This window comes from Coregonus lavaretus (genome assembly GCF_964263955.1).
Source record: "Coregonus lavaretus genome assembly, chromosome: 6".
In the NCBI taxonomy this organism is placed as follows: Eukaryota; Metazoa; Chordata; class Actinopteri; order Salmoniformes; family Salmonidae; genus Coregonus; species Coregonus lavaretus.
Genome location: NC_139993.1, coordinates 36,299,165 through 36,323,558, shown reverse-complemented (window position 1 = coordinate 36,323,558; position 24,394 = coordinate 36,299,165). Strand labels below are relative to the sequence as shown.

At 47.5% G+C, this 24,394-nt stretch overlaps 1 protein-coding gene across 1 annotated transcript; it reads left to right on the top strand.

Annotated features, from left to right (window-relative positions):
- Positions 1-78: 78 nt before the first annotated feature.
- Positions 79-18,709, top strand: LOC311130732 (unconventional myosin-Vb; the record flags this gene model as incomplete). The annotated part of the gene is made up of 34 exons (XM_084163520.1): positions 79-108; positions 947-1,057; positions 1,164-1,332; positions 2,383-2,527; positions 2,707-2,863; positions 3,063-3,288; positions 3,414-3,527; positions 3,627-3,739; positions 3,826-4,094; positions 4,234-4,315; positions 4,436-4,576; positions 4,911-5,042; positions 5,154-5,237; positions 5,554-5,703; positions 5,938-6,035; positions 6,310-6,396; positions 6,634-6,960; positions 11,218-11,374; positions 12,059-12,298; positions 12,561-12,785; positions 12,882-12,975; positions 13,061-13,209; positions 13,362-13,589; positions 13,719-13,819; positions 13,927-14,041; positions 14,161-14,269; positions 14,412-14,534; positions 14,606-14,757; positions 14,850-14,936; positions 15,110-15,233; positions 15,374-15,680; positions 16,057-16,231; positions 16,469-16,549; positions 18,548-18,709. 34 exons carry the CDS (start codon positions 79-81, stop codon positions 18,707-18,709), a joined length of 5,064 nt encoding a protein of 1,687 aa, XP_084019646.1.
- Between the last annotated feature and the right edge of the window lie 5,685 nt (positions 18,710-24,394).

Genomic DNA, 24,394 nt, shown 5'->3' with positions numbered 1-24,394 from the left:
TGAGTAACTTAGGAGTCCCCCTCTCTCTGAAATTGGTCAGAGTTTTTGCAGGCAGAGTGTTCATATCTGGATAAGATTATGATTGGAACTATGGAGTTATACACCAAGGTAAGCGTTTGAGCCAGTATGTCTGACTCTAGCTGAGTAGACTTCGTTCATTTTTGGACCGTTTATTTTCAATGAAGTCATAGTTTATTCAGAGCAATTTACAGGAGCGATTAGGGTTAAGTACCTTGCTCAAGGGCACATTGACAGATTTTTCTACTTGGCTCTGGGATTTTTTTTTTTTTCTAGTTGGCTTTGGGATTCAAACCAGCAACCTTATGGTTACAGGCCTAACGCTCTTAACCACTAGGCTACCTGCCGGCTACCTAATGTATGTAGCCTAGGACTACATATCATGAGGGTGTCATCTAGTGATAGAAATGTACATCATTGGAAATGCTTTAAATGTCCATGCTCAAGGATCTACACTCTTTTAGCAATGACACACATAACATAACATCATATTGCACAGGAAGTATTGTGTGTTGATCCAAGAGGTTGCCATTACTGGGATAGATCTTACGAGAACATAATGAGTAATCCAAGATGAGACCGAGAGGGATGACGGACGTTAATTTTTAACGACATTTAGGAGGGTTTTATGCTGATGGATGACAAATGTCTTGCTTGGGTGGGACCTGGCAGTGTAACCGTAAAAGGTACACAGAGTAATAACAGACTGTAGAGCAGTAGAACAGATAGTGTCCTGTGTGATGTAATACTATCCTCTGCAGCTGTGTTTTGGACCACTGGCTGTTGGGGCCTGTCCACCTGGTGTGAAAGTGATACAGCAAAGGGTGTTGGCCATTAGTATAGGAAATCCCCCTCAATGCATGCTCACTTTTTCACTGGGTTTATTCAATAAGCTCAATGTTTGTGATAACGTTTATTTCTTTAAAAGGGTGCCAGTGTGTGGGTGCCAGACCCAGAGGCAGTGTGGGTATCAGCCAAGCTTCTCAAGGACTACAACCTTGGAGACGAGAATGTACTGCTGCAGATCAGCGATGGCAGGGTGAGACACTCCCACACTGTTAACAGCTGGCATACTGTAGATGTATTGTTAGTCGCTCTGGATAAGCATCTGATAATGCCAAATATTGAATGTGCCACCCCTATAGGAGGTGCAGTACCCAGTGGTGCCACCCTCTGGCCTCCCCCCTCTGGGGAACCCTGATATTCTGGAGGGGGAGAATGACCTCACCGCTCTCAGCTTCCTACACGAGCCTGCTGTTCTACATAACCTGAGAGTCCGATTCCTGGACTACAGCAGCATCTACACCTACTGTGGTAAGGAACAGAGAGAGAGGGGGAGAGAGGAAAGATGATGGAGAGACAGAGAGAGGTATAGTAGGAATAGGTTGAGGGATGGCGTGAGAGAGAGACAGAAAGAGATAGGGGGTGGTGGTCTTTCTTCAGATGCTGTTTGGCAGTGGACAGATATATGCAGCTCCTGTGTGCTCCTGCTTTTATGATTATGGCCTCATTATTCCATCTTTACTAGGTGTAAAGTTCACAGGGACATGGCCTCCTCTCTTTGGCTTCATACAAATTGGTTCTCCATAAGATGCTCAATAAACATTAACCTGAGAACACATGCATCTTATGTGATTGCTGTGAGAATTGTCCTATATCTTGCAGACATAAACAATAATCGAAGCAGTTTCGATATATGAAAAGTCATAGGATTTTTACAGATCCTTTCATTCAACCAATAACACTGTCATTTACAGTAGTGGAAAAAGTACCCAATTGTCATACTTGAGGAAAATAGAAAATGACTCAGGTAAAAGTGAAAGTCACCCAGTAAAATACTTCTTGAGTGAAAGTCTAAAAGTATTTGTTTTTAAATATACTTAAGTATCAAAAGTAAATGTATTTGCTAATATATACTTAAGTATCAAAAGTAAAAGTAAAAGTATAAATCATGTCAAATTCCTTATATTAAGCAAACCAAACGGTGAGATCTTGTTTTTTGAATTTACGGATAGCCAGGGGCACACTCCAACACTCAGACATAATTTACAAACATTTGTGTTTAGTGAGTCCGCCAGATCAAAGCCAGTAGGGATGACCAGGTAGGTTCTCTTGATAAGTGTGTGAATTGGACAATATTCCTGTCCTGCTAAGCATTCAAAATGTAACGAGTACTCTTGGTTGTCAGGGAAAATGTATGGAGTAAAAAGTACATTATGCAATGTACTGGACTAAAAGTAAAAGTTGTCAAAAATATAAATAGTAAAGTACAGATACTCAAAAAAACGACTTAAATAATACTTTAAAGTATTTTTACTTAAGTACTTTAAACCATTGGTCATTCACACCAACTGCTCATTCCAGGGATTGTGTTGGTGGCCCTCAACCCGTATGACCAGCTGCCCATCTATGGAGAGGAGGTGATCGATGCCTACAGTGGGCAGGACATGGCTGACATGGAGCCTCACATCTTTTCTGTGGCAGAAGAGGCCTACCGCACCATGACCAGGTCAGGGGTTAAAGTTCCTTGGGGGGTTGGGCCAGGGTTGCTGATGTTTGTAAAGAGCTCTATACAGATCAAATGTCAGTGACACGAGAGCCTTTGATGGGATTTCTTTAGTTGCCCTGTGTGACAAATGGCTCTGGAAATGACAAGAGTATTAAGAGGGTAGTTGTCTCTGTGTGCAGGGAGGAGAAGAACCAGTCCATTATAATTAGTGGGGAGTCTGGAGCAGGGAAAACAGTCTCTGCTAAGTTCACCATGCGCTACTTTGCTGTGGTGGGGGGAGCAGCGCAGCAGACCAGTGTGGAGGAGAGAGTACTGGCCTCCAACCCCATCATGGAGGTACTGACATGTGGGTGAATGAGTTCCCTTAACCTGCAATGTGGTTCACATTGTTCTTTTTTGAAGAGTGTGATTTTGGAAAAAGCATGTATTTAGCATATAAAAAATGTGTACTGTATTATGTCAGTATTCAGTTATAAAGGTAATAGCTAAAACGATGTAATGTATCATATTTATGATTCTCTCCTTTACTCTTTAGTCCATTGGGAATGCTAAGACTACCCGCAACGACAACAGTAGCCGGTTTGGGAAGTACATTGAGATCGGCTTCGGACGGAAGGGAGATATCATTGGGGCCAACATGAGGACATACCTGCTGGAGAAGTCTCGAGTCGTCTTCCAGGCGTCACAGGAGAGAAACTACCACATCTTCTACCAGCTGTGTGCTTCTAGGGACCTGCCAGAGATGAGAGTCCTCAAACTGGGTGAGACTGGACCACAGTGTATTCAGTAACTTATTACAACAACAAGAACAGGGAACAAATGAACGTCAATGGGTCTAGCAGTGTATTTCAGAATGATGTGAGTGTTTTGATGTGTGTCTCTGTAGGTGGTGCTGAAACATTCCGCTACACAAACCAAGGAGGGGAAGATTCCATGCAGATCCCAGGCACTGATGATGTAGTAGATCTGGAGCGCACTCGCAATGCATTCACCATTCTGGGTATACAGCATCTATATTAAACATATCTATGCTAACATGTTTACTCTGACTGTAGTGGTATGCAGTTTGAACATGCCAGTGTTGTGTGTACGCCTACAGGTGTGCCTCCTGACCAGCAGATGGAGCTCTTCAGGATCCTGGCAGCTGTTCTGCACCTGGGCAATGTCAACATCCAGGCCAGTGGGAGAGGTGGTGATCGAAGTTACATTGATGTAAGATTTTATGTATTTTCGTAACTTTTTGCCCAGTATATCCCTAAAACTCTCTCACATAATTCTTTCAAATATCCCATAACCAGGGGGAGGACCGTTCCCTGGCGGTGTTCTCCAAGCTGCTGGGGGTGGAGCGGACCCAGATGGCCCACTGGCTGTGCCACCGCAGGCTGGCAGTAGGGGGAGAGATGCTGGTCAAGCCCATGCCTGGTCAACAGTCCCTAGAGGCCCGGGACGCCCTGGCCAAGCATGTGTACGGTCAGCTGTTCACCTGGACCGTGACCCGGCTCAACTCAGCCCTCCGAGCCCAGAGGGAGCAGCCCAAGTCATTTATTGGGGTGCTGGACATCTATGGGTGAGTAGAAAGGGGGGGGGAGGGGGGGGGGTCACACTTTAGATTACTTTACTGTTATACCTGTAATTACTATAATGACAGTAGTAACAACATATTATTAACATGTTGATTTCCGTTTTTGTCCATTTCTCTTTGACAGGTTTGAGACCTTTGAAAGGAACAGTTTTGAACAGTTCTGTATAAATTACGCCAATGAGAAATTGCAGCAGCAATTCAACAGGGTGAGTCACCAAGTGTGTGTGTGCGGTTGGACATAAATATGAATGTGTGTCTGTGTCCATGAACTTGTTATCCTCATGTCCCCTCAGTAACCCTTTGTCTCCCTCTCCTCACCCATGCAGCACGTGTTCCAGTTGGAGCAGGAGGAGTATGTCCGTGAGGAGCTGCCGTGGAGCAGGATAGAGTTCAGTGATAACCAGCCGTGCATCGCTCTCATCGAGGGGCAGCTGGGCCTGCTCGACTTGCTAGATGAGGAGTGCAGGGTCAGTCAGTCACAGTCCTGGTTTCTATCGAAACCACATTGTGTTGTGTCTGGTTTGTGTTAATGTGTCCAAACCGGCTTGAAATACAATAAATACATGTACTCAGGATATGCTGTGCATCTAAATAATCACTGAGTGCACTGGCGAGCCATTCATGTCTTGCGATGGATTTGATCCCCCACAATTTCCAAAAATACACGATTTTTCCCGCCAGAAAAAGTATTATCCTATTAAAAGTCAAACTTCAAAGTATTTATATAAAAAGCAGAAGATTTAACAAATGTACATTGATCCAGAAAAACCTTACTTCCATGGTGTCTGTTTCCTTGATCAGATGCCCAAAGGTTCAGAGGAGAGCTGGGCTAGGAAGCTGTATGATCAGCATCAGAGTAACGACCCCAGTCCACACTTCCGCAAACCTCGCATGTCCAACACTGCCTTCATCATCCTACACTTTGCTGACACGGTGAGCTAGTTATATTAGCCAGAGGATATTATATGCCGCTGTTTTACCTGTTTACAGAATGTGCTGGTTGTGGCAAAGTATTTAACTTAACCTTTCTTTTTTGTTTATCAGGTGCAATATGAATGTGATGGGTTTTTAGACAAGAACCGGGACACCGTTTTTGAGGAACCCATCAACATCCTAAGAGCCAGTCAGGTATCCCCTGCCAAAGTTTTAAATTAGAACTATGATGACCTGCATTCACACGGTGATGATCTGCAGCTTTCCCCCTGTCAGAAGTCTTGGCTCACTTTTCTTACCTCCTTGTCCTACTGTCAGTTTTGAGTGCATCTGAAGAGTAGAGGAATTTGAGGGAGGCTCACTGAGGAACCAGCTTTCAGCTGTCCACTTTTGTCAGACTGGGGTGAAATCTAGGCTGAGATAAAGATCCTAGGGTGAAATGGAGGACAGTAGAGGAAGAGATTAAACCTTTTTAACCTACTGTAACCCGGTCTGTCTGTCTCTCTGTCAGTCTGAGCTGGTGTCTGAGCTGTTCCAGCAGGAGCCAGCAGGGGGCAGTCTGTCCCTGTCAGGGGGGAAGTCCTCTCTGCCCAATGGGAGTCTACGCTCTGGCCCTGGGAAGAGAGCTCAGCGGGAACACAAACTCACTGTGGGCTTCCAGGTACTGTATGTCTCCCCCTGCTGTGGCCAGGCAACAATACAGCCAGTATCTACACCTATTATTGAAAAGTATCTTCATTTACAGCTTTTAACAGTTGACAAAATGAATTAGTTTTCTTGCTGCCATATTATGTCTGTATAACTTCATCCATGGCTTGTCGTATGCTGTTGTATGTTCTATGGACTGTAGGACAGGAGTGTGAGTTTGTGTGTTCCTCCATGTTTCTTCAAACAGTTCCGTCAGTCTCTGCAGCTGCTGATGGACACTCTGAACAGCACCACCCCCCACTACGTCCGCTGCATTAAGCCCAATGACCTCAAAGAGCCTTTTGTGTAAGTCAGACCCCTGCGCTCCAGCTCCAGCCATGTGTGTTTGTGGTGGGGGAGGTGTGTATGTGTGCAGTGTGTTAAACAGTGTGTATAATGTATGTGTTATGTGGAGAGAGGTGTGTGTAGTATGTTAAACAGTGTGTTATCTGTGTTTGTTGGGTGTGCAGTGTGTATTATGGGTTGCGTTGGGTTAAACAGTGTGTGTATAATGTGTGTATTGTCAGTAGGGGTGTGTGTATGTGTGTGTGCAGCGTGTTAAGCAGATTTCTCCTCTCAGGTTCGACCCTAAAAGGGCCGTCCAGCAGCTGCGTGCCTGTGGGGTGCTGGAGACCATACGCATCAGTGCTGCAGGCTACCCATCCAGGTACACAACACACAGCACATTTAACATCAGCTTCACGTTTGGAATATTCACAGATAAACTCATCATATACACAGGAAACTGATACATGGTAGCATAGTTATTTCACATATGCAGAACATTGTATCTGTCCTGTAGCCACCAACATGAATGAAAAATGCACAATCAAAGATCTCAAGAGTATTTGTACTCACTCTGTGAAAATGTGTCCCTCTCCTCCTTCCACCATCTTGGTACCAGGTGGACCTATGCAGAGTTCTTCAGCCGGTACCGGGTGCTGCTGCGCGGGGGTGGGGTTCAGACCCAGGAACAGATCCAGGCGTCGTGCCAGAGGGCCCTGCCGGAGCTCATTCCAGACCCGGAGCAGTACTGCTTTGGGAAGACCAAGGTGTTCTTCCGTGCGGGGCAGGTGGCTCTGCTGGAAAGGCTGAGGGCGGAGAGGCTGAGGGCAGCCGGGGTGATCATCCAGAGCTGGGTCAGAGGCTGGCTGGGCCGCAGGCGATACATTAAGACCCGCTGGGCAACACTCACCATCCAGAGACACACCAGAGGAGCCCTGGCCAGGCGGTGAGAGCAGAATGACTGACTGTGTGGCACAATAACACATCATTCTGCTTTATACTGTATACTGTCATATACAATGTAGGGCACCTACAGTGGGGGAAAAAAGTATTTAGTCAGCCACCAATTGTGCAAGATGAGAGAGGCCTGTAATTTTCATCATAGGTACACGTCAACTATGACAGACAAAATGAGAAAAAAAAATACTGAAAATCACATTGTAGGATTTTTAATGAATTTATTTGCAAATGATGGTGGAAAATAAGTATTTGGTCAATAACAAAAGTTTCTCAATACTTTGTTATATACCCTTTGTTGGCAATGACACAGGTCAAATGTTTTCTGTAAGTCTTCACAAGGTTTTCACACACTGTTGCTGGTATCCAGATGCAGCGCTCCTAGTGGCCGGGGACTTTAATGCAGGGAAACTTAAATCCGTTCTACCTAATTTCTACCAGCATGTTAAATGTGCAACCAGAGGGAAAAAAACTCTAGACCACCTTTACTCCACACACAGAGACGCATACAAAGCTCTCCCTCGCCCTCCATTTGGCAAATCTGACCATAACTCTATCCTCCTGATTCCTGCTTATAAGCAAAAACTAAAGCAGGAAGCACCAGTGACTCGGTTAATAAAAAAGTGGTCAGATGACGCAGATGCTAAGCTACAGGACTGTTTTGCTAGCACAGACTGGAACATGTTCCGGGATTCTTCAGACAGCATTGAGGAGTACACCACATCAGTCACTGGCTTCATCAATAAGTGCATCGATGATGTCGTCCCCACAGTGACCGTACGTACATACCCCAACCAGAAGCCATGGATTACAGGAAACATCCGCACTGAGCTAAAGGGTAGAGCTGCCGCTTTCAAGGAACGGGACTCTAACCCGGACGCTTATAAGAAATCCCGCTATGACCTCCGACGAACCATCAAACAGGCAAAGAGTCAATACAGGTCTAAGATTGAATCGTACTACACTGGCTCTGACGCTCGTCGGATGTGGCAGGGCTTGAAAACTATTACAGACTACAAAGGGAAGCACAGCCGCGAGCTGCCCAGTGACACAAGCCTACCAGACGAGCTAAACCACTTCTATGCTCGCTTCGAGGCAAGCAACACTGAAGCATGCATGAGAGCACCAGCTGTTCCGGATGACTATGTGATCACGCTCTCCGTAGCCGATGTGAGTAAGACTTTTAAGCAGGTCAACATTCACAAGGCCGCAGGGCCAGACGGATTACCAGGACGTGTACTCCGAGCATGTGCTGACCAACTGGCAAGTGTCTTCACTGACATTTTCAACATGTCCCTGACTGAGTCTGTAATACCAACATGTTTCAAGCAGACCACCATAGTCCCCGTGCCCAAGGACTCTAAGATAACCTGCCTAAATGACTACCGACCCGTAGCACTGACGTCTGTAGCCATGAAGTGCTTTGAAAGGCTGGTCATGGCTCACATCAACAGCATTATCCCAGAAACCCTAGACCCACTCCAATTTGCATACCGCCCCAACAGATCCACAGATGATGCAATCTCTATTGCACTCCACACTGCCCTTTCCCACCTGGACAAGAGGAACACCTACGTGAGAATGCTATTCATTGACTACAGCTCAGCATTCAACACCATAGTGCCCTCTAAGCTCATCACTAAGCTAAGGATCCTGGGACTAAACACCTCCCTCTGCAACTGGATCCTGGACTTCCTGACGGGCCGCCCCCAGGTGGTAAGGGTAGGTAACAACACATCTGCCACACTGATCCTCAACACGGGGGCCCCTCAGGGGTGCGTGCTCAGTCCCCTCCTGTACTCTCTGTTCACCCATGACTGCATGGCCAGGCACGACTCCAACACCATCATTAAGTTTGCCGACGACACAACAGTGGTAGGCCTGATCACCGACAACGATGAGACAGCCTATAGGGAGGAGGTCAGAGATCTGGTCGTGTGGTGCCAGGACAACAACCTCTCCCTCAACGTGACCAAGACAAAGGAGATGATTGTGGACTACAGGAAAAAAAAGAGGACTGAGCACGCCCCCATTCTCATCGACAGGGCTGTAGTGGAACAGGTTGAGAGCTTCAAGTTCCTTGGTGTCCACATCACCAACGAACTATCATGGTCCAAACACACCAAGACAGTCGTGAAGAGGGCACGACAAAGCCTATTCCCCCTCAGGAGACTAAAAAGATTTGGCATGGGTCCTCAGATCCTCAAAAAATTCTACAGCTGCACCATCGAGAGCATCCTGACTGGTTGCATCACCGCCTGGAATGGCAACTGCTTGGCCTCCGACAGCAAGGCACTACAGAGGGTAGTGCGTACGGCCCAGTACATCACTGGGGCAAAGCTTCCTGCCATCCAGGACCTCTATACCAGGCGGTGTCAGAGGAAGGCCCTCAAAATTGTCAAAGACTCCAGCCACCCTAGTCATAGACTGTTCTCTCTGCTACCGCACGGCAAGCGGTACCGGAGTGCCAAGTCTAGGTCCAAAAGACTTCTCAACAGCTTCTACCCCCAAGCCATAAGACTCCTGAACACCTAATCATGGCTACCCGGACTATTTGCACTGCCCCCCCACCCCATCTTTTTTACGCTGCTGCTACTCTGTTAAGTATTTATGCATAGTCACTTTAACTCTACCCACATGTACATATTACCTCAACTACCTCAACTAGCCGGTGCCCCCGCACATTGACTCTGCAACGGTACCCCCCTGTATATATAGCCTCCCTACTGTCACTTTATTTTACTTCTGCTCTTTTTTTTTCTCAACACTTTTTTTTGTTCTTGTTTTATTTTTACTTTTTTTGTTTAAAATAAATGCACTGTTGGTTAAGGGCTGTAAGTAAGCATTTCACTGTAATGTCTGCACCTGTTGTATTCGGCGCATGTGACCAATAAAATTTGATTTGATTTTGGCCCATTCCTCCATGCAGATCTCCTCTAGAGCAGTGATGTTTTGGGGCTGTCGCTGGGCAACACAGACTTTCAACTCCCTCCAAAGATTGTCTATGGGGTTGAGATCTGGAGACTGGCTAGGCCACTCCAGGACCTTGAAATGCTTCTTACGAAGCCACTCCTTCGTTGCCCGGGCGGTGTGTTTGGGATCATTGTCATGCTGAAAGACACGTTTCATCTTCAATGCCCTTGCTGATGGAAGGAGGTTTTCACTCAAAATCTCACGATACATGGCCCCATTCATTCTTTCCTTTACACGGATCAGTCGTCCTGGTCCCTTTGCAGAAAAACAGCCCCAAAGCATGATGTTTCCACCCCCATGCTTCACAGTAGGTATGGTGTTCTTTGGATGCAACTCAGCATTCTTTGTCCTCCAAACACGACGAGTTGAGTTTTTACCAAAAAGTTATATTTTGGTTTCATCTGACCATATGACATTCTCCCAATCCTCTTCTGGATCATCCAAATGCACTCTAGCAAACTTCAGACGGGCCTGGACATGTACTGGCTTAAGCAGGGGGACACGTCTGGCACTGCAGGATTTGAGTCCCTGGCGGCGTAGTGTGTTACTGATGGTAGGCTTTGTTACTTTGGTCCCAGCTCTCTGCAGGTCATTCACTAGGTCCCCCCATGTGGTTCTGGGATTTTTGCTCACCGTTCTTGTGATCATTTTGTCCCCACGGGGTGAGATCTTGCGTGGAGCCCCAGATCGAGGGAGATTATCAGTGGTCTTGTATGTCTTCCATTTCCTAATAATTGCTCCCACAGTTGATTTCTTCAAACCAAGCTGCTTACCTATTGCAGATTCAGTCTTCCCAGCCTGGTGCAGGTCTACAATTTTGTTTCTGGTGTCCTTTGACAGCTCTTTGGTCTTGGCCATAGTGGAGTTTGGAGTGTGACTGTTTGAGGTTGTGGACAGGTGTCTTTTATACTGATAACAAGTTCAAACAGGTGCCATTAATACAGGTAACGAGTGGAGGACAGAGGAGCCTCTTAAATAAGAAGTTACAGGTCTGTGAGAGCCAGAAATCTTGCTTGTTTGTAGGTGACCAAATACTTATTTTCCACCATAATTTGCAAATAAATTCATTAAAAATCCTACAATGTGATTTTCTGGAGAAAAAAATTCTCAATTTGTCTGTCATAGTTGACGTGTACCTATGATGAAAATTACAGGCCTCTCTCATCTTTTTAAGTGGGAGAACTTGCACAATTGGTGGCTGACTAAATACTTTTTTTCCCCACTGTACATTTGTCCAACTATTTAAGCTACTATGCTGTTCTGTGTGGTGTAGGCTGGCAGACATTCTGCGCTACACCAAGGCAGCGCTGGTCCTCCAGAAGACGTACCGCATGGTGGCGATAAGACAGATGTTCCTGATGATCCGCGAGGCCACCGTCACCATCCAGGCTTTCACCAGGGGAACGCTGGCACGACGCCAATACAGACTGGTGAGGAAACACTGGCACAAAGGCCCCAGAATCTTTTTATCAATACATCTAATGTTTACAGCTTCAATATAAAATGCATTCCATACATTTAATAACTGGACCTAAACCTCCAGAGATAAGTCAGGGCAGGGCTCCAGCCCCAGGAACTATGCCTCAGTAATATCTGATCCAGATTCTAGACTATCCTGATAAACAGAGTTACAAAACATTAGGACTCTACAAGGTGTCGAAAGCGTTCCACAGGGATGCTGGCCCATATTGACTCCAATGCTTCCCACAGTTGTGTCAAGTTGGCTGGATGTCCTTTGGGTGGTGGACCATTCTTGATACACATGGGAAACTGTTGAGCGTGAAAAACCCAGTAGTGTTGCAGTTATTGACACACTCAAACCGGTGCACCTGGCACCTACTACCATACCCTCTGAATGGCACACACACAATCCATGTCTCAATTGTCTAAAGGCTTTAGCCTGTCTCCTCCCTTTCATCTACACTGATTGAAGTGGATATAACAAGTGAGGGATCATAGCTTTCACCTGGATTCACCTGGTCAGTCTGTCATGGAAAGAGCAGGTGTTCCTAATGTTTTGTACACTCAGTGTCCTTAATCATTCTGTAATCTTTGAGTCTCACTAGGCTGTGTGCAATAATATAATGCATCTCTTCTATCCTCTCCCTCCCCAGGTGGTGGTGGAGCGGGCAGCGGTGTTGCTCCAGTCTGCAGTGCGTGGCTGGCTGGCCCGGCGGGCGTACAGGCAGGTGAGGGCGGCCATAGTGCTGATGCAGTGCTGTGTGAGGCGGCGGGCAGCCAGGAGGGAACTGGTGAAGCTGAAAGCCGAGGCTCGGTCGGTGGAGAAGTTCAGAGAACTCAACAAGGGCATGGAGGTCAAACTGATGCAGCTGCAGCTCAGGGCCGACCAGAAGGTGAGATGCTGGGGTCATGGAAGGTGGTGAGAAAGGGATGGGTGGAGGTGTAGAAGGGTGGAGAAGTCTGGGAAGGGGATGGTGAAGGGGCTTCAGAAGAAGATGGGTTGGGGATGTTTTGGATGGGTAGAGGAGACCAGGTGTTTCTAGGGGGCTGGTGAATGTTGATGAGCTGTTTAGAGGTTTTGGTACATCCAGAGTGGAAAAAATAAATGTGCAAAATGAATAATACAGAAGTGAACATGTATGTGTGTGTGTCCAGGCCAGGGAGAGCGGTGTTCTGAGAGAGACCCTCCAGGTGGAGCGTAAGGCCCACAGCACTGAGCTGGACGCCCTGCGGGGGGCGCTAGTTAAACTGCAGAACCAGCTAGAGACCCAGCACCAGACACAGCAGCCTCAGCCCAGCCCGGCCATCACAGAGGAGGAGACAGAGGAGAGGAGGAGGGCAGAGGAGAAAGCAGCCCAGGAGATCCTACGACTCACACAGGTAGGTCTTGTTGGTCCTAATGGATCCGAAACAGCTCTTATGCTTTTCTGCAGAATAGTGGTATTTAAGGTCACTCTCCTCTGTCTCTGTTTACAGGAGGTGCAGGCTCTGCGGGTTGAGAGGGACTGTTTGGGGAAAGAGAAGGAGGATCTGAGCACTCGTTTGCTGGAGCAGGAGACAGCTCAGGAGAGTAGGTGTATTCATAACAGGTATCTGTTTTCAATGCGTCTCTCTATTAGTTTTTGTAATTTTACGTTTTATGTGTGTGCATCCAGAGTGTGTAGTTCAGGCTGTGGCCCAGGAAGGTAAAGCTCTGACAGCAGAGCTGGATGAGGAGAGGAGGAAGTACCAGGGTCTGCTCAGAGAGTTCACCAGGCTGGAGCAGAGATACGAAAACCTACGGGAAATGAGTATGCTCACTGAGGTACTCACACCTTGTATTCAACTCCATATTCCACTAGCCTGGGTGCCGGTCTCTCTGTTTTGCCTATGTGACGTATCAATGTAGAATTTTTGAGAGGTTATAATATTCAACCTCGCCGAAAAGTATTATATTTCTCTGTGTTACCGCTGCAGCACTCTAAGGGCTACAGACGGACAGATTCAAACCAAAGCCTGATCATGGAGCCCCCGTCCCCATCTCCGTCCCCGATGTCACCCCCCTTTTCCGGGCCCCCGACCTTCCCAGTCACACCTTCCTTCTCCGGCCTATCTGCCTTCCCCTCTCCGGAGGAGGTGAGGAGGGTTAGTGTGACGTCCCCCACCACAGAGAGGAGGGCCTGGCTTGGCTCTGACACACCCATGGTGAGATGCCCTCCCTCCCTCTGGATGGCTCCCTAACAGGGAATCAATAGGAAAAGTATGGTTCAGTTCTACTTGTCAATCAATCAATATGGCTCCTGTGGCTGAGATTGTGCTCTGTTCTTTACCCAGGACACTCTGATGGAGAATGTGGGTGTGGCTAAAGACTCAGCTGGGAAGATGACAGGAGAAGACCTGGGGCACGCCTATGATGCTGTACGAGTGGCCAACAAGTCAGTCCCTATTCCCTGATCAATAATTTCACAGCAATATCTTTATATTTAGTTATCATTAAAAGAATGCAGATATATTCTACCCCCTGTCTGTGTGTAACTGTCAGGTTCCTGGAGAACCAGCTGCGTAGCCAGCGCTCTCAGGAGGAGGCGGAGTTGGAGGCTCTGCAGTTGCAGGCTAAACGGACGTGCTCTGATCCCTCTTCCACTGCAGACCAGCAGGTAGGGTCTCATATGAGCGGTCTGGCATCGTGAGGTGGATTACAGTGCGGATTCTGTTACTTTGAGCGTCACTGCTGTAACCGTCTCATAATGGCCCTGCATGTGTGCTCACTGTTCAGTACCTGGTGGAACTGGTGGAAGCCAGGGAGCAGGAGGTCTGCAGACTGAGGAGAGAACTGAAGGAGCTGAGACACACAGTCACACTCCGAAGACTACTGGCACAGACAGGTCTGGACAAACACACAACTATACACTTGAAACATTTCTTGACCGAAATGTCTAAAAAATAAATGTGTAGAGGTCCATTTTTGTTTGGAGTAGATTTTTTAAATCATTGAGATCTATCATACTTGTTTGCTCGTCCCCCTAGGCCCAGTGCTGGCCCAGTGCACAGAGGATTCCCCTGCACCCCAGGCCAAGGCTGGGACTGTCACTGGGCTACTGGAGTGTAGGAAGAGAGATGAGGCCAAGCTCATGAAGACCCTCATCACAGGTAGGACCCCTAATCTTAACTCCATCTGTATAAATAGTGAATGTGCCCTCTAACCTCTCTGTATGTTCCAGACGTGAGGGTGGACAGTGCCCTCTCCCTGCCCCCTGGCCTGGCTGCCAGTGTGCTGTTCCTGTGTGTACGCCAGGCAGACTGCAGCGGAGACAAAACCCGTGCCCGCTCCCTCTGCACTGCTGCTGTCACTGCCATGAAGGGCGCTCTGAAGGTACGCACTCACACTTCTGCTTTTCAATCATGGCTCTCTTACAGGTCTGTTTCTTATTCATTTGTTGTGTCTTTCTTTTCCCCTGCTATCAGAAACACTGTAATGATGTGGACATGACAGCACTGTGGCTGAAAGATGCCTGCCTTCTCACTGACCTACTGACCCAGCACTCCAAACAGGCAAGACATCGACATCGCTCATCAAAATGTCACCAATAATGTCAGGAGCTATTCAGGACGATGTAACCTGACAGGGCAAAAACACCCCTAGTTCTTGGGCTAAAGGCAATAACAACCACTACATAAATACTTCAACATGTGATTAACAAACTGTATTTGTGCTTGGCCTCTAGGGTGAGGATTTGGTTCCGTTGACCTCTGACCTGAGTGAGCTAAACCGTGCTCTGAGTGACCTCTGTATCCAGGCCTATCAGCAGCTCCTGTCCATCTCAGAAAGCCGCCTGCAGCCCATCATTGGTACGACTGACTAACTCCAGAACAATATCAAAACCAACCAACCCAGTCAACTAAACGTTTTATCATAGTTTGCTTTCATTCCACTATGTAATCCTTCAAGAGTAGCTCCTGTTCCCCTGACCCACTCTATCCCTCCACAGTTCCTGCCATGCTGGAGAGTGAGATGATCCCAGGACTGTCTGGGTCGGGGGTGAAGCTGGGGAACTCTAGGAAGCGTGCGGGGTCTGACCCCAGGGCCGGAGAGAGGAATGCAGGGGAGGCCCCCACTATGGCTGCAGTGCTGAGGGAGCTGGGTGCCCTCCACACGGCCCTGTCCCGCCAGGCCCTGCCTCCCACCCTGATGGAGCAGGCCTTCCGCCAGCTCACCTACCTCCTCTCTGCCTCTGCCCTCAACAGCCTGTTGCTACGCAAGGACATGTGTAGCTGGAGCCGCGGCTTGCAGATACGGTCAGAGGACAGAAACACATACCCCCATACACACATTTATACACACACAGGGCCTGCGTAGGAACATGTTTCAATAAAAGATATGCAACCAGATATCTAATATAAAGCTAGGGCTCTATTCAATCTGTATTGTGGAAGTTCAGCGCTAAAGCCCAATTAAAATTAAATTTCCCGCGTTGGCTTAGACTGCATTCACAGTAAACGCAGCAAATGTCATACCAAACGGAAATTACCTTTACATTTCTATCGCGCAATCTGTACCGCTTCAGCAATACAGATTGAATAGAGCCACTAGAGTTGGTTTATATAGGTGACAGTTTGCATATAGAGTACCAGGTAACTGTTGGATCTGACTCCATTCTTTTTGTTCTGCCAGGTATAATGTGAGTCTGCTGGAGGAGTGGCTGCGGAGCCGTGGGCTGCAGGCAGGGGGAGCTGTAGCCCTGTTGGAGCCTCTCATCCAGGCCGCTCAGCTCCTGCAAGTGGGCAAGAAGACAGACGCTGACGCACAGGCCCTCGTTCACACCTGCACTGCCCTGTCCACCCAGCAGGTGACGCCCTTATCACCATTACTACACTCTCATTGCAATGGGTGGTTTTTAAACTGGTATTGGTAGGGTGAAATGTTCAAAGTGTCCTAGATATTATTTCAATAGAATAAAACCAATATGATTCTGTGAACATTATTCTCTTCACTAGAGAACCATGTTGTTTTTATACAGTATATGTCTATGTACAACCACACACCCTTGCAGGGCTAAGCTAACTGTGTCTCTGTTGTGTTCCAGATTGTGAAAATTCTGACCCTGTACACCCCTCACAGTGACCTAGAGGAGAGGGTGACACTCAATTTTATCCGCACAGTGCAGGTACAGTTCTGCAATACATACTACAATAATGGAAACTTCTCATAACATGGCATATTGAATTTTCAACTGAATTAATGAATTACATTTTATTTTTGTGTCAAATCGCCAGTTGGCAACCCATCCCTTATGGGATTAATTGACACATAAACAAACATTACAATAATTTACTGTGATAATTCAGTGATAATTCTTCTTCCGGTGTTCTCTGCAGTGCGCATCGCATAAAGAGTGCATTTTTTATATATAAACTCAGCAAAAAAAGAAACGTCCCTTTTTCAGGACCCTGTCTTTCACAGATAATTCGTAAAAATCAAAATAACTTCACAGATCTTCATTGTAAAGGGTTTAAACACTGTTTCCCATGCTTGTTCAATGAACCATAAACAATTAATGAACATGCACCTGTGGAACGGTCGTTAAGACACTAACAGCTTACAGACGGTAGGCAATTAAGGTCACAGTTATGAAAACTTAGGACACTAAAGAGGCCTTTCTACTGACTCTGAAAAACACCAAAAGAAAGATGCCCAGGGTCCCTGCTCATCTGCGTGAACGTGCCTTAGGCATGCTGCAAGGAGGCATGAGGACTGCAGATGTGGACAGGGCAATAAATTGCAATGTCCGTACTGTGAGACACCTAAGACAGTGCTACAAGGAGACAGGACGGACAGCTGATCGTCCTCGCAGTGGCAGACCACGTGTAACAACACCTGCACAGGATCGGTACATCCGAACATCACACCTGCGGGACAGGTACAGGATGGCAACAACAACTGCCCGAGTTACACCAGGAACGCACAATCCCTCCATCAGTGCTCAGACTGTCCGCAATAGGCTGAGAGAGGCTGGACTGAGGGCTTGTAGGCCTGTTGTAAGGCAGGTCCTCACCAGACATCACCGGCAACAACGTCGCCTATGGGCACAAACCTACCGTCACTGGACCAGACAGGACTGGCAAAAAGTGCTCTTCACTGACGAGTCGCGGTTTTGTCTCACCAGGGGTGATGGTCGGATTCACGTTTATCGTCGAAGGAATGAGCGTTACACCGAGGCCTGTACTCTGGAGCGGGATCGATTTGGAGGTGGAGGGTCCGTCATGGTCTGGGGCGGTGTGTCACAGCATCATCGGACTGAGCTTGTTGTCATTGCAGGCAATCTCAACGCTGTGCGTTACAGGGAAGATATCCTCCTCCCTCATGTGGTACCCTTCCTGCAGGCTCATCCTGACATGACCCTCCAGCATGACAATGCCACCAGCCATTCTGCTCGTTCTGTGCGTGATTTCCTGCAAGACAGGAATGTCAATGTTCTGCCATGGCCAGCAAAGAGTCCGGATCTCAATCCCATTGAGCACATCTGGGACCTGTTGGATCGGAGGGTGAGGGCTAGGGCTAGGGCCGTTCCCCCCAGAAATGTCTGGGAACTTGCAGGTGCCTTTGTGGAAGAGTGGGGTAACATCTCACAGCAAGAACTGGCAAATCTGGTGCAGTCCATGAGGAGGAGATGTACTGCAGTACTTAATGCAGCTGGTGGCCACACCAGATACTGACTGTTACTTTTGATTTTGACCCCCCCTTTGTTCAGGGACACATTATTCAATTTATGTTGGTCACATGTCTGTGGAACTTGTTCAGTTTATGTCTCAGTTGTTGAATCTGGTTATGTTCATAGAAATATTTACACATGTTAAGTTTGCTGAAAATAAACGCAGTTGACAGTTTCTTTTTTTGCTGAGTTTATATATAAAATACAAATAATCTAATAAAAACCAATACATAATAAATAGTAAATAAGGTTATCCAAACTAATTATAAATACAGAAAAATTAAACAGAAGGCATTTGTTGTGACTTGTTACTACAGTAACGAACAGTCCTCTTTACACCCTCACAGGCTGTCTGAAGTCCATATATTCACTGTCTTCACTAGGATTGTGATGTGGTCTGGTTACTAGCAGTGTGGTTGTGTTATGGTCATCATTTACACTTTGTTCCATCAGGGTCTGCTGAAGCAGCGTTCGGGCGGTCAGCCTCCACAGCTGCTGATGGACGTACGGCGTGTGTTCCCTGTCACCTTCCCGTACCTGCCGCCCCCGCCCGTCCGCGCTGACCAGCTGGACATCCCAGACTCCCTCAAGATCTCCTTCCTACGACGTCCTTAGAGGAAGCAGTAGTTATTCACTGTGGATTTCAGTCTTTTTTGATTTCAGTCTTTTTCCTGCAGGCTATACGGCATATTAAAGGAATTGTAAGTAAATAACAAATGTGTAATTTTTTTATCAGGCATTCTTTGAGTAGCATAAGTATGGGACTCTTATTGCTACTCTTCCTGTGAGGGTTATTGTGCTGTTAGAATGGCCATATGGATTTTTTCTCATCTGTTTCAGAGTATGGATTTTGGACACAAAGATTTCCTTATCTGTACTAAGATTACAGTATTGCCTGTCTGCTGATTTACATTTCCCTATTTGATGCCTCCCACATACCTCAGTGCCTACCTACAGTGAGGGAAACAAGTATTTGATCCCCTGCTGATTTTGTACGTTTGCCCACTGACAAAGACATGATCAGTCTATAATTTTAATGGTAGGTTTATTTGAACAGTGAGAGACAGAATAACAACAAAATAATCCAGAAAAACGCATGTCAAAAACGTTAGAAATTGATTTGCATTTTAATGAGGGAAATAAGTATTTGACCCCTCTGCAAAACATGACTTAGTACTTGGTGGCAAAACCCTTGTTGGCAATCAGAGGTCAGACGTTTCTTGTAGTTGGCCACCAGGTTTGCACAAATCTCAGGAGGGATTTTCTCCAAGTCATTAAGGTTTCGAGGCTGACGTTTGGCAACTCCCTCCACAGATTTTCTATGGGATTAAGGTCTGGAGACTGGCTAGGCTACTCCAGGACCTTAATGTGCTTCTTCTTGAGCCACTCCTTTGTTGCCTTGACCGTGTGTTTTGGATCATTGTCATGCTGGAATACCCATCCACGACCCATTTTCAATGCCCTGGCTGAGGGAAGGAGGTTCTCACCCAAGATTTGACGGTACATGGCCCGTCCATCGTCCCTTTGATGCGGTGAAGTTGTCCTGTCCCCTTAGCAGAAAAACACCCCCAAGCATAATGTATCCACCTCCATGTTTGATGGTGTTCTTGGGGTCATAGGCAGCATTCCTCCTCCTTCAAACACGGCGAGTTGAGTTGATGGCAAAGAGCTCGATTTTGGTCTCATCTGACCACAACACTTTCACCCAGTTCTCCTCTGAATCATTCAGATGTTCATTGGCAAACTTCAGACGGGCCTGTATATGTGCTTTCTTGAGCAGGGGGACCTTGCGGGTGCTGCAGGATTTCAGTCCTTCACGACATAGTGTGTTACCAATTGTTTTCTTGGTGACTATAGTTCCAGCTGCCTTGAGATCATTGACAAGATCCTCCCGTGTAGTTCTGCGCTGATTCCTCACCGTTCTCATGATCATTGCAACTCACGAGGTGAGATCTTGCATGGAGCCCCAGGCCGAGGGAGATTGACAGGTCTTTTGTGTTTCTTCCATTTGCGAATAAACGCACCAACTGTTCTCACCTTCTCACCAAGCTGATTGGCGATGGTCTTGTAGCCCATTCCAGCCTTGTGTAGGTCTACAATCTTGTCCCTGACATCCTTGGAGAGCTCTTTGGTCTTGGCCATGGTGGAGAGTTTGGAATCTGATTGATTGATTGCTTCTGTGGACAGGTGTCTTTTATACAGGTAACAAACTGAGATTAGGAGCACTCCCTTTAAGAGTGTGCTCCTAATCTCAGCTCGTTACCTGTATAAAAGACACCTGGGAGCCAGAAATCTTTCTGATTGAGAGGGGGTCAAATACTTATTTCCCTCATTAAAATGCAAATCAGTTTATAACATTTTTGACATGATTTTTTTGTTGTTCTGTCTCTCACAGTTCAAATAAACCTACCATTAAAATTATAGACTGATCATTTCTTTGTCAGTGGGCAAACGTACAAAATCAGCAGGGGATCAAATACTTTTTTCCCTCACTGTATGTGCATTTTTCCACTGGGAAATGTTGTACATTGCAACTGTGTGCTTAATATATTTTTTAATTGGTAATACGTTCCAGATATCAGCATTTATAATTGTATAATGTAAACTAAATATGTTTTTCACTCTTATCCATAATGAAAACTATGAAAAAGAGTTCAGATTTTCTCTAACATTTTATTGGAAGCAGAAAGTCCCCAACCTCAACCCCCAATAAGAACAACCAGAATAAAAAAAAAATTAGAAACATCTTCAGTATAAAAAAATGATCTCATGCGAGTACTTTGTACCACTACACATCATCAGTAATACATATTTATATATTCACAAACCTCTGAAAAATAGAAAATAATACTAAAAGATCAAAATAAATGAAGACAACAATTGGAAAATATAACATCAAATAAACGCGTGCTGGCACAATAAATAGGTTTTTTCCCATCATGCACTGCTTCCTATGTACAGGCAGGCATCACGGTGTGATCGTGTTCAAGATTGACTACATTGCAGTCGAAGACTGCAGACTGACTGATCTACAAATCGCCTCATCCTAATGAACTACTCATTATTACTTGTAGATCAATCAATTGTTGCTCTTGAACACAGCCAATGCGTCTGCCTGTGTGGGCGTGTCAGTGACAGTACATGCGTGTCTGTCTGGTTGTCATTGTGCTTCTTCTATATCTCTGTATCATGCCAACCTGAAAGGGTGAGATTTCCTTTTTACCTCAACGCACAGACACTGAACGTCTGTCTGAAAGAAAATGGTCTCGGTGACCGAATGTACTTAGTATCATTTTCAGCAGCAATAAATACGATATTGTGCCATTCCTTGCTACAGCTGCTATACCTGTATGTTACTATAGTGACAATACAACAGTCTGTGAGGCTGTGTATTCGTGGCCTATAGACTCCTATCCCATCTCCCATTGGAGCTCAATGTCCAAATGGATGTCCATCTACTACCCAGCCACAGCAGGGTTCAAGTCGACTAAGTAGCAGCAGCTTCACTTCATTCAGTGTATGTATTACTATAGATATTTAACCATATATGTTTGGTACAGGTGTACTATTTACAGTGACCATATTCAGAGTCTGTTATTGATCCTCTCTACGCTGAGTCTGTTGACACTGCTCTCCATGTTGTTTAGCCATTATTAGCTACTGCCCCAGAACCTGGCCCGTTTCAAAACAACATTTACACGTCTCGACAAAAACACTTTGTGCTGATAACTCACAATGTAAACATTATAGGACTGCTCAAAACCGACTGATCTACATAGAAACTGTACTGATTAGATGCATAGAGTCAAGTTGTACACACGTTTAAATAGGGGAGCCACATATAAAAATTGGTGATACTATATGCAGTGCTTTCTGGAGCTGCACCTCCAGAGTAAGTAGTAATTGGCAAGTGCAGCTACTAACACAGGTTCTGAGCAGAGTCACTGATGCCCTGTCTGATACCTGGGGCAGATGGGGAGGGGAGGCAGTGTAGTGGGCTGTGGAGGGGAGGGAGGGGAGGCAGTGTAGTGGGCTGTGGAGGGGAGGGAGTGTAGTGGGCTGTGGAGGGGAGGGAAGGGAGGCAGTGTAGTGGGCTGTGGAGGGGAGGCAGTGTAGTGGGCTGTAGAGGGGAGGGAGGGGAGGCAGTGTAGTGGGCTGTGGAGGGGAGGGAGGGGAGGCAGTGTAGTGGGCTGTGGAGGGGAGGGAGGGGAGGCAGTGTAGTGGGCTGTGGAGGGGAGGGAGGGGAGGGAGGGGAGGCAGTGTAGTGGGCTGTGGAGGGGAGGGAGTGTAGTGGGCTGTAGAGGGGAGGGAGGGGAGGCAGTGTAGTGGGCTGTGGAGGGGAGGGAGTGTAGTGGGCTGTAGAGGGGAGGGAAGGGAGGCAGTGTAGTGGGCTGTGGAGGGGAGGCAGTGTAGTGGGCTGTGGAGGGGAGGCAGTGTAGTGGGCTGTGGAGGGGAGGGAGTGTAGTGGGCTGTAGAGGGGAGGCAGTGTAGTGGGCTGTGGAGGGGAGGCAGTGTAGTGGGCTGTGGAGGGGAGGCAGTGTAGTGGGCTGTAGAGGGGAGGCAGTGTAGTGGGCTGTAGAGGGGAGGCAGTGTAGTGGGCTGTAGAGGGGAGGCAGTGTAGTGGGCTGTAGAGGGGAGGCAGTGTAGTGGGCTGTAGAGGGGAGGGAGGGGAGGCAGTGTAGTGGGCTGTGGAGGGGAGGGAGTGTAGTGGGCTGTAGAGGGGAGGGAAGGGAGGCAGTGTAGTGGGCTGTGGAGGGGAGGCAGTGTAGTGGGCTGTGGAAGGGAGGGAGTGTAGTGGGCTGTAGAGGGGAGGGAGGGGAGGCAGTGTAGTGGGCTGTAGAGGGGAGGGAGGGGAGGCAGTGTAGTGGGCTGTGGAGGGGAGGGAGGGGAGGCAGTGTAGTGGGCTGTGGAGGGGAGGGAGGGGAGGCAGTGTAGTGGGCTGTAGAGGGGAGGGAGGGGAGGCAGTGTAGTGGGCTGTGGAGGGGAGGCAGTGTAGTGGGCTGTAGAGGGGAGGCAGTGTAGTGGGCTGTGGAGGGGAGGCAGTGTAGTGGGCTGTAGAGGGGAGGCAGTGTAGTGGGCTGTAGAGGGGAGGCAGTGTAGTGGGCTGTAGAGGGGAGGCAGTGTAGTGGGCTGTGGAGGGGAGGCAGTGTAGTGGGCTGTAGAGGGGAGGCAGTGTAGTGGGCTGTAGAGGGGAGGCAGTGTAGTGGGCTGTGGAGGGGAGGCAGTGTAGTGGGCTGTAGAGGGGAGGCAGTGTAGTGGGCTGTAGAGGGGAGGCAGTGTAGTGGGCTGTGGAGGGGAGGCAGTGTAGTGGGCTGTAGAGGGGAGGCAGTGTAGTGGGCTGTGGAGGGGAGGCAGTGTAGTGGGCTGTGGAGGGGAGGCAGTGTAGTGGGCTGTAGAGGGGAGGCAGTGTAGTGGGCTGTAGAGGGGAGGCAGTGTAGTGGGCTGTAGAGGGGAGGCAGTGTAGTGGGCTGTAGAGGGGAGGGAGGGGAGGCAGTGTAGTGGGCTGTAGAGGAGAGGGAGTGTAGTGGGCTGTAGAGGAGGGGGGATCAGATGAGAGACCTGTCATTCTATTGACAGTCTTAATATAATCCAGTCTTGACATCACAGGAATACATACGATCCTATCCTGCAGGCTCAACCTCCAGGAAGTATAATCAATGATAAAGGAGTCTGTTGAAAGTTGCGACCTTTGGTCCTGGAATGGCACTAGATACAGCATGGTTACAGTCTGGGTACCATGCATGCATTATGAGCTACAATACCACCAATACCTTGTAGGTACCCTGTGCTTACTACCCTTCACATGCTTTCTATGTGCTCCTTCTAAATGTGAGAGCCATGCCATGGATGTTATGAGATTTTTTTCCGCACATAGCTATCTCAGTCACATATCTATGGCAAGTTTCACCATTGGAGAGGGCAGGCATGAGCAGGACTGGTACTATAGCCCTTGTGGACAGACCCTATGTGCTCAGAACCAGGACCAGACAGCCTGGTAGGAGGCCATTTTAGGTAAAAGGTTATAGGTCATGTGTGCCTTCCCCAGCAGAGGGGAAGAAAGACAAAAAAGAGACCGTGGGGGTCACCTGTGGCCTGACATCTTCATTTGACAAGAGGTTGCTATGGCAACACACACGGTAAGAAATGACTCTGTCTTTTGACTCTAACTGCTCTCTTCCACGCTGACACATGTTGATCAGAGAGGTTAAAGGAGAGGAGAGGATGTGGCTGTTTTCCAAGGCAAACTAATGGAGCTCTGTTTATATTCTGTACTGCACAGCCAACCAAATGTTTCTGATC